General features: G+C 39.9%; 1 protein-coding gene across 4 annotated transcripts in view; it reads left to right on the forward strand.

Moving 5' to 3' along the window:
* Positions 1-10,744, forward strand: part of GRM1 (glutamate metabotropic receptor 1) — a 190,720-nt gene that overhangs the window by 148,812 nt on the left and 31,164 nt on the right. For all 4 annotated transcript variants that reach the window (XM_032102138.1, XM_032102139.1, XM_032102141.1 and 1 more), the window contains exons 5-7: positions 2,537-2,705; positions 4,596-4,722; positions 9,705-10,635. In XM_032102138.1, coding sequence (XP_031958029.1) covers positions 2,537-2,705; positions 4,596-4,722; positions 9,705-10,635 — 1,227 coding nt within the window. The remainder of the gene's footprint in view (positions 1-2,536; positions 2,706-4,595; positions 4,723-9,704; positions 10,636-10,744) is intronic.

Consider the following 10,744-nt stretch of genomic DNA (forward strand, 5'->3'; position numbering starts at 1 on the left):
AGGATAGCAAACATCAGTACCAGTCTGGTATTATGGCTTTGGAAAAAGGTAACTTCAGCTGTCTCAGATTAACTAGAGTAAGAGTGTGCCTGTGACCAGCTGACTAATATTCTGGCTTGCCTTACAAGTAACTTGTTCATATGACACTACCTATTGGGTCACATCATTTCCCAATACACCAGAGAGCTTGCTTTTCTATTAAAAGGATTAATTTTCTTACCTGCAGAATATTTTAATGGCTTCTTTAAATTCTGCCATGTGTGTGTCAAATACAACTGCCTCCAAGAAGTCTCACTCTCTGAGAGCCTCACAACTCTCATCAAACCCACTTCTTTTGGGATCATAATTTTTAGCACGGACACAGCTCAAAATTATTAAAGTTGTACATATGTGAGCAAGGGGATGGGAGGAGGTATTCCAGCACTGAACTTTTCCTTGCTCTAAGCACAGATTTTTCATTAAGAAGGAAAGGATAAAGAACTTAAGCACATCTCCATATACCAAGTGTATTTGATAGACCACATTTTTCCACTTAAAATTCAAGCTGCATATCAAAGCTGCAAACATTGTACTACAACTTGTCATAATGCAAGACTGTGTAAGAGCTTTTAATCTACCTACTTTATTCTTTGACAGGTAACCTATAGGAAGGAGAATAGTGTTACAAGAACACAAAAGAAACTCTTAATTGATGTTGCATTAATGTCACTCTGTGCCTCATAATGTATTTTTGTAAAAATGAAAACAATGTGTGCAGGCTCAAAAATTCCATTAAGGGAATATGAGGTTTTAGTAATCTTCTATTCCCCTTCCTGAATTAATTTTCCAGCCCAGAGTAACTGATTTTGTATCAGTCTAATATACGGTCAAACTAAAATCCAAGTACATTTTCCTTGCTAGGAAGAGGCATGTACATTTCTGCTGAGTTTTACTCCTGTCTGTTGAGTACCCATTATGAAATGCCTGACTCTCACTGCTTCTTGCTATCTCAATTCTTCACAAGCCTGGAAACAGAATTTCTTTTTTTAGGCACTTCCTTTAGAAGAACTGGGATATGAGAAGTAATTGTTCACTAATGAATTTGAAATTTGCCCTTTTCCTAAGCAATGCCTTGATTAGTGGCCAATTGCCAACCAATGGAGCTGCCTCCTGCTTGGAGCTCCATTGAACTCAGTGGCAGGGATCCGTTTTCACATGTGAACCACTGGAGCTCTGCAGTGGCACTGGCATTAACTGAGCATGCATATTTGCAAAACTGAGGTCTAATTACAGCTGTAAATATGCATTTCTGGAAATCATCTTTAACTAGAGAAACCCAAAGACTTAGTTAAGAAAATTACTCTGCTCTACCCTAGAGAATAATTCTGGCACCTCTTCCCTCTGTGAAGTGCAGAGAGAGTTGAAATTTTGCATGTTTGAACCTCAAAATGGAAAAGAAAGAAATAGATGTCTCTCTTTGCTCACAACCAAACATCCCAATTTTATTTATGGCTCATAATTTGCTTACCTTACCTTTCATTCTTAAAGCATTCTTAATGCACAGATTAGCAACACCCATTATAAACAAAAGATTTTTATCTCCAGAGACTGAGGCAATCCATTACAGAAGAGCAAGGCAGTAAATCCCAGGCCTGGAAAATAGAAGATGCTTTGTTATTTTCAGTTCCAATGCTGATTCCTTGTTCTCCATGCTCTTTCTCTTGTCATTTATTAAACAAAGTCCTCCCCCTTCTCATCTTAAGACACCAGGCTGTAGGTTTAGCCTCATTTTTTGTTCTTCCTCTCTGTGCTCCAACATTCATTCTTTCATTCTTGCTTATTTCATACTAAGAAACAAGCCACATTCTGTGGAGTAAAAGAATGAATAGAATAATTATCAATAAGGGATGTGCACACACCAGGTCCAACACACTGAAGGCAATGGTAGAGGCTGGATGTTTATTGTAGCAGTTCTTTATGCTTCCCTTACCTTAGCCTTGGAAAGTGCTCTCCTGCTTGCCTAGGTGAGGAAGTTACTGTAGTGACTGAGGTGCTAATTTTTCCTGACAGAATCACTGGGCTACATAATATGAATGGTTGAACTTAGAGCTTACAGTTAACTTATGGCAAACCAGTTCAGTTGGTTTGAGCATTTCTACTTAAGAGCACCCAGCAAGGGCTATACTACAACCAGCCTGCGTGGAGACACCAAGTGAAGGTTAAAGACCTATTGACAAATTATTTGAAAATACGGCATCCAGACATTGCCTACATGTGCATCTTTAGCAGAGTTTACTGTCTTTGGTGTGCAGTTCTTCCTGGACACACAAAATTTTTCCCACAGTTTTATGCAAGGCAGGCAATCAGCAGTTGTGTGTCAATCAGAGCTGACATTTCCCGTGATTCTGCTGCAAATCCTACAGGATCTGGGGTTTTTGTGAAAACCAAGTCCCTGGTATTAAGAGATAACATGAATATTTAGAGCAGAAGGAGAAGAGTGAGGTAAATTTTTGTCCTTTATGTTGCAGGAGAGTGACTCACTTTTTTTTCCTTGCAGGTATGACATCATGAACCTGCAGTACATAGAGCCCAACCGCTACGACTACGTCCTCATTGGGACCTGGCACGAGGGCGTGCTCAACATTGATGACTACAGAATTCAGATGAATAAGAGCGGAATGGTCCGATCGGTGTGCAGCGAGCCTTGCCTGAAGGGCCAGATTAAGGTGTGCCTCAGACAATTACTTTCTGCTATAGAAATATGAATATCTAGTCAGTGTTTTTCCCTAAACCCAAGCAAGCTTCTTTCAAGACAATTGGTAGGACTTCCTTTCGTTCAGGAAAGCCAAAACTATAGAAAGACTCCTAAATTAACATCTTTCTTTAATGATACCATATCCAGGCCCATGTTTTCTAAAATTACCCTTTGTAGGGATGCAGAATCTTCTAATGTGACAGAATTTGAATTTCACCTTATGTGAGAAAGATTTTCACTTAGTCATTGCCTACAACATTCGGTAGCTGTGATTCACTTGGGGGCTGATCTTGAAAATATCATGACCCACGGGAATCCAGTATTTTGTTCCAGCAATAACACCTGCAAGGAAAAGTTGAAAAAAAAATAAAACCCCCCCACGCCTGTTTGTATCTCATGTTCACAACAGGAGGAATGGAAACACAAATGAAATCACTCTATGTTCACCAAAGAGTAGCACTTGCATCAGGATATGAATAATTTGCTACCAGTCATGTCTGGATGACATATAGACATGTTTCACTACTATCAAAATGGTATGGATGCATTAAGTTTAAAATGGCAAGAAGCCCATTCAGCAAAATCTCATTAGAGCAGACCTCTTTTCTGTTTACATTTAATAAGCACATTTGCAGCTTTTTATTTCTATTTTGCTACTCTAAGCAATAAGCGATTGATGATTTGGCAAAGGCACAGTGACATACTCAACAAACTTGGAGGAGAAACATTATTGGTATTTACTACCCTCCCAAACATCTTTTCCCTGTTTTTGAGATTGTGCAGTTTGTGTATATGTGTATATGTAAACACCATGCATACAAAATGCCAGCTTCAGCTCTCTTTGAAGTCTATTGGACTCTCTCCACAGACTGCAGGAGGAAATGTTAACAAAAAAAAGCCCACAAAGCCAGTATTCAATAAAACAAACATTTGCATTTCACTACTGTACTTCTCTCTGCATATAGATGGATAGGAAGATCTGGAAGAGAAGGCTGGATTCCTCCTTCCTGGCAAACAAGGCCAGAGTCTTTGTCAGAGCCTTAGAAACTGGAGATATCCTTAATCTTCCTTTCAGCCTCAGGGTAATGAAACTAGGAATCAAGACAAGGAAATAATCTTCTCAGCATTGGATCATTACATTTAGCAGCCCTCACAGCAAAGAAAGAACATTTTCAGGGACATTTGTCCTTAAAAAAGCTGTTGTGAAGCATGAGGTTGGTCACTGCTTAATGTTTTTTTTCTGCTAGAACCCAATACTTTCGTTTAGCAGGATGCTTTGTAATCTGCTCTTGTCTGAATTTCTATTTACGCTTGTGTAAAGAGCCCCAAAGAGACTTCAACATAAATTGGAATTTATGTGTATGTGATTGTGCTTGTGTGTACACATGTATATATATATATATATATGTATTTATATGCATGAATTACTCTTTGTTCTAAACTTTGACTTTGTTTACTGCTTTTTACTATGCAATATATATTAAGCATGGGCTGAGCTACTTGTCCTGACCTCTGCCATCTCACAGAGAAAACCTGACGTTTGATTGAAAATATGACATTCACCCTGCCTCTGTACCAGAGGGAAAATGGTTTTGTACTTTCAACTCAGAACTGCTTTCCCCAAAACAAAATAAAATCATCCCCAGAGGTTATCCTTGAACTCCTAAGCACAAATTTTAACATGCAGGAATAGATACAAAATCATTATTCATGTTTTCTAGCTGTTTGAAATGTGCCATACACAGGAATCCTGTCATATTTTAAACAGTTGTATGTGTTATGTGTTTGCTGGGGGGTGGTGGTGTGTGCTTCTTTGTTGTCTGATAGAGGATCAGAACTGAGGGTGTATTTTGGATTGCAGGTGATCAGGAAAGGAGAAGTGAGCTGCTGCTGGATTTGCACTGCTTGCAAGGAGAATGAATTTGTTCAGGATGAATTCACGTGTAAAGCCTGTGAGCTTGGCTGGTGGCCAAATGCTGACCTGACAGGTAGGGATGTGTCCCTCCAAACACATTCCCTTTCTACAGGGCACAAGGAGAACGCCGTGTGCAGGACAGTAAGATGGCAGTGTGCAGACATATTAAAGGTACATACTTGGACAAATGTTCCAGTGCAGTTTAGGGTGTCTTTCGGATTAGTGCAACAGCAGAGACAATACATACAGCAAAATTTCTGCCAAGAAGAAATGTTATAGTCTGTCTGTTCCTTTCCTTCATTTAGCACAAGTATTAATAAAGCTGCTAAGACTGCTAATGAACTCAGCAGCATTTGCTGCAATTTAGCAGTGACTATCAAGTGTTCAGTTCATTCTTGTCATATTGATTTGGTATGCTTTTCTGATCATTTTACCATGCAGTTAGTAGCACTTTACCTGGGATTTCAGGACCTTCAGTAACCGATTACTGGACTCTTGTTTGGTGTAAAGACCATTCTCACTGCACCCATCAGCAAGAGGAATTTCAACAAAATCCTGAGAAAAGTTGCCTAGAAAGGGTTAGAATTGGTCTCCCTTGTGTATATGCTTTGGATGAGTTGCACGCTGTGGCATCCTTCTGTTTATTTTTTACTTGTGAAGGTCAACTTCCACACCTGCTCTGGGCTTCGAAGCAACCATTACCCCCAAAAAATAGCTACATCACATTGAGAAGCATCACCCTGACCTTAGCATTTGCTTTGTATCACTGTGAATGACTAGAGGCCTCTGCCCCGTGTCACCTCTGCAAATCTTGGATGCCAGCAATCAGAGAAAAAACCTGATCACCCTAGCCAAAGATCAAATATGCAACTTATCACATCTTTGTCATTTACCATGACTGGCTGGCAGCTAGATGTTGCTGCAACATTTAGCATGTAGACAAAATCCTCAAAGTTTGATTAAATTGTTCTATGAGATACTTCAAGCTAGTCACTGAAGCCAAATGAGCTCTCAGAGGATGCATTTTGAGAGTGAAAGCTAGCCACTTCTCTGGGTAAAAATATTCTCTTAATCACAGGAGACTGGGAAACATGACCCATTGTCTATCTTGCTTTTCTATGGAAAATAAGTTATGGTCATGGCCCAAAATGTATGTGTAAATGTCTATATCCCGTACCTCCCACTCCCACCACCCTGCCCTGACCCTGCTCTGGTGTGCAGCTGAACCTACAAACAGACTTGCCAGGATACAGAAATCTCAGTGATCATTCAGACCCTTCAAGTTTCATGTGAGTGGGTTGTAGGGAGAGGAGTTAATGAAAAATACATTCTGTAAGGGCCCAAATTACAGAAAAACATCTGGTAATAATAGAAACCAAAAAATCCACAGAACCCATCATAAGTGTCCTGACCATTGGAAAAGCTCATATTTAATTCCTGCCCCTAGGACACCAGTGTCTGCTAATTTTAAAGCAGATATCCATAGACAACCAGCTTTTGCTGATCTTGGAGGTTCACAGAATTGTTCATATCTTCTCTTCAGGGAAGAAAAGAGAACTTAGCGATTAAAAAGAAGCCAGAACAAGAACCTGGTGAGAGATCAATATGCACTTGAGGTAATATGGTTCAGTGCTACCAGCTGCTCAAAGTGGCTCAAAAGGGGTCACGTCGAAATGACAGGCACTGCTGAAAAGAGTTGCGGAAAGAATCAGTGCTGGAAAAAATCTCCGGGGCATGTTGCAATCTATTAACTTTTAATGAAATCAGTAGATGACCTGCTGATTTGTGTTTCTTCTCAGCAAGGAGACTGGACTGCTGCTGTTCTAAAATCACAGTAACGTCAGCCAAATGACAGCATAGCCATCAACTTATTTCCTAGAGAACATTGAAATGGCAGTCTGCTCTTGCACAGCTTCTTCAGTCTGTCTTATTGAAGAAAAAACCTTCTTTTTTTAACCCCTAAAATTGATTTACTTGAACTATACTACAAAGTCCAAAGCTGTGAAGGGAAGCTGATGCCATCCTAATCTTTAGAAGAGGGTGATTTATCTAGATAAACTCTGTCTCTTGAACTTTGTGGGAGTCACCATTGGTATGATTTAATTTGGAATTCTCTCTTCTTGCCAGGACTCCTATCAAACATGTTTTTATAGCTTATTTTATGTGTTGTATTCATACCCTGACAGTCACCATAGCATCTAGACACAGACAGTAACATCTCACAGTGCAGATTGTTTTTCCCTTTGCCTTAAATCTTAAATGCTAAACATGTATGTGGTTTTAGACTCATTTTCCATTACAGATGGAGGCTCTAAAATCCTTAATCCCTTCAAGAAACGTGAAGCACATACTAAACTATTTTGTAAGACATGCACTTCAAGGTGCTCATTTTCTCCATTTGAAAACAGTCTCTGTTGCTCAGCAATCACTTCTTGACATTTTAATTTTATTTTTAAATGTACACAATTTTTTTTAGTTGGTTTCCCCTACATATGAATTCAGTGAAGTGGACTCAGCAGACACAAAGGATTTCTCATCACAGATGATGAAAATCTTACCTGAGAAATAGTCACTCAAGCCAGTACCTTAGACCTTGTGCCAAGAGAAATTTTTTATAGTACCAGAATATAATGTAAAAAGGATGAATGTCAAGCTAGTAAACTCAATTTACAAAAAACACCTTAAATAAGCAATAATACAAGATAGGATAAGAAGTTTTACAGACTTATGAAAATAATCATAAGGTTTTGGGGCCGTCAGTTACCTGGGATGTGCTAATGACCCCAGAAAACATAACAGATTCTCTTATTAGCTTTGCACTATGAATATAAAAATAAAAAAAAATTATTAGCCTTTTGATCTTGGGAATTATTCATCGTTAAATGCAGGGAAAATAGTGCATGAAAACTACCAGACATATTTTTACCAGAAAATTTAACTGTGAAGCTTTTGCTCTGATTTTTTTGAGGTTTGGGTTAGTTGCTGTGGGGGCTTTTTTTTTTTTTTTCTCTTTGTTTTGTTTTGTTTTGTTTTGTTTTTTAATGTGTGCACAATTTCCTGGGTATCCTCCTTCAGTCTCAATGTGGTTCCAGAGGCCACTTTATAATTTATAATTTTCTTAATTTATAATTTTCTTTATAAAGTTTTCTTTGTATTTTATTATATTTTCTTTATAAAATAAGACCTCTGGTGCTACGGCTACAATTTCTACTGTTTTTGATGTTACAAGCATGCGTAACAACACCACCTGTACTTAAGTCAGCTTGGCATTCTTTGAGACAAAGTGTACAGAATCATAAGACCTTCTTTCAGTTCGTATGACATTGGCAGATATTAAAAGTTCAAGCAGAAATTTTCCATGTCAGGACTTTGCCTTGGGCTGATTTTTTTTTTTTTTTAAATTTCAACAAAAACCATTTTTTCTCCTTCTGTTTCTCAAAATGAGGTTACAGTAAAACTGTTCAGCCCCGATCCATACCTTGGCTTACTTCTCTATTATTTGGAAGGAAGGACTTTACATTACAGTACAGGTACCTACATTACAGCAGAGGTATCTGTTGGTAGTTTTGTGTCACCCCATGGAAGATGCATAAAAATTAGGCAAAACGATGGGACTCAGAAGCTTTTAGTTCATAGGTGGTTTCTGCAGATATACTCCACACTGAGGAGGAAGGGACTGAGCATGACTTTAGCCCATCACAACATCAGGGCCCTTGTTAAGATTTAGCAGCAAAACTGAGAGGAAAAAATGCCTCTCTCACAAGCTTGCTGACATTACCATCTCCTCCCTGTTCTTTTCAGGCATGTCCAACAACTCAGATAGGCAGAGTTTATGAGCAGCCAGGCCAGGATGAGAAAATCTGGACCAGCGGTTTTGATGAAGACATCTGGGTGGAGAGGTGGCTAGAAAAAACTGAACTGTAAGGGGAACTGAGGCAGTGATGATGAGGGACTGGCAGGAAAGGTACTTGAGAGGTGGGGGAAAGGCAGAAAAGGTGAGCTGTGTCCTAGGGAAACTGGAGGAGGACAGAAACAAGAAGTAGAAGAGGCCATGGATACTTCCCTTGGGATAAAGAAACATTTTAAAAGCATTTTGGAACTACTAAGTGAAGAACAGAAATTAGAAAATGCCAGAATGAAGGTTTTCCATAACAGCTTCACAACCATAACATCTTATTAACACAAATGATTTTATTTTCTCTGTAATGTTTATTACTGGTATTACTTCTTCAGCACAGTGAGGAAGATACCCAGAGATTCCTTAAACTTGAGCGTGGGAGAGAGCAGTTAAGCACCATCTTAACAGATACCTATGTTTGCCCATCTGTACTAGTCAGAAAGGAGAGTCTTTCCAGTTTTTATTTGAAGGCATGCATATTCTGTGGGTTTGGCTTTTCCAAGGGAATTAAATTATATTTTTTAGTGGAAAAACAAAGAGCAGAGAGGGTTTGACAAAATAAGAATAAGGTAATGTGAAGAGAAAAAAGGAAATGTACTAAGAAGGTATGGTATCTATGATACAGTTCCATTAAAATTTTGGATTTATTACCATTTTTCTGTCCGTAGACCTCTGATTAATTTATATTATTTATAAAATCACTCTCAAAAGAATGTAGTAGATCCAACGATAATGATTGTGGTAATGATCAAATAAGTTAATCTGAGGAGGTAAAAAACCTACCCATTCTGATTTGCAACAATGCTTTCACTGCTGAAATGAAGAGATGATGCTGAGTTTGTCTGTGTTCTGTTCCCAGCTGTGCCTTTGATATGCTGGGCTTGTAATCAGGTATCTCCAAAAGCAGGTATTTCCAAATCTAATTTCCTCTTGTAGGATCATGAAAAAATGTTTGGGACACCCAAAATGGATGGCTGATTTTTGAACATATTTCATGTGAACTTTTCCATGCTGCAGATCATTTCTTTGTAAAATGTTTTTAATAATCCATGTTACATAGCCATATGCTAATGTTTGTATTATATTGAGATACAGGAAAAGAGGGTTCTTCCAGGAGCTGCCTTTCTAACTCTCTGTTTCTCTTCTGTACACTGCAGGCTGCGAACCCATCCCTGTAAAGTACCTCCAGTGGAGCAATATAGAGTCTATTGTGGCTGTGGTCTTTTCCTGCCTGGGAATCCTGGTCACCATGTTTGTCACCCTTATCTTTGTGCTCTACAGAGACACCCCTGTTGTCAAGTCCTCCAGCCGCGAGCTCTGCTATATTATCCTGGCTGGCATCTTTCTGGGTTACGTCTGCCCTTTCACCCTCATAGCTAAACCCACCACGACATCCTGCTACCTCCAGCGCCTTCTGGTGGGCCTCTCCTCCGCCATGTGCTATTCCGCCCTCGTGACCAAAACCAACCGCATCGCGCGCATCCTGGCGGGCAGCAAGAAGAAGATCTGTACCCGCAAGCCCCGCTTCATGAGCGCCTGGGCCCAGGTGGTCATCGCCTCCATTCTGATCAGCGTGCAGCTGACACTGGTGATCACACTGATCATCCTGGAGCCCCCCATGCCCATCCTCTCCTACCCCAGCATTAAGGAAGTTTACCTTATCTGCAACACCAGCAACCTGGGTGTCGTGGCTCCCGTGGGCTACAACGGACTCCTCATCATGAGCTGCACATACTATGCCTTCAAGACTCGCAATGTGCCCGCCAACTTCAATGAGGCCAAGTACATTGCATTCACTATGTACACCACTTGTATCATCTGGCTGGCCTTCGTGCCCATCTATTTTGGGAGCAACTACAAGATCATCACCACCTGTTTCGCAGTGAGTCTGAGCGTGACAGTGGCTCTGGGGTGCATGTTCACTCCTAAGATGTACATCATTATAGCCAAGCCTGAGAGGAACGTCCGCAGTGCCTTCACCACCTCGGATGTGGTGCGTATGCATGTCGGGGATGGCAAGGCACCTTGCAAGTCCAACACTTTCCTCAACATATTCCGGAGAAAGAAGCCAGGGGCTGGAAATCCAAAGTAAGTGGATTGACTGCAGGTACACATCTATCTGTATATGTTCCTCTCTTTGCCATTCTCTCTTGGTTGACTAGTCTGCTGAATAGTAAGGTATGTAACAGTTTTTCAT

Source organism: Corvus moneduloides, chromosome 3, assembly GCF_009650955.1.
Source record: "Corvus moneduloides isolate bCorMon1 chromosome 3, bCorMon1.pri, whole genome shotgun sequence".
Taxonomy (NCBI): Eukaryota; Metazoa; Chordata; class Aves; order Passeriformes; family Corvidae; genus Corvus; species Corvus moneduloides.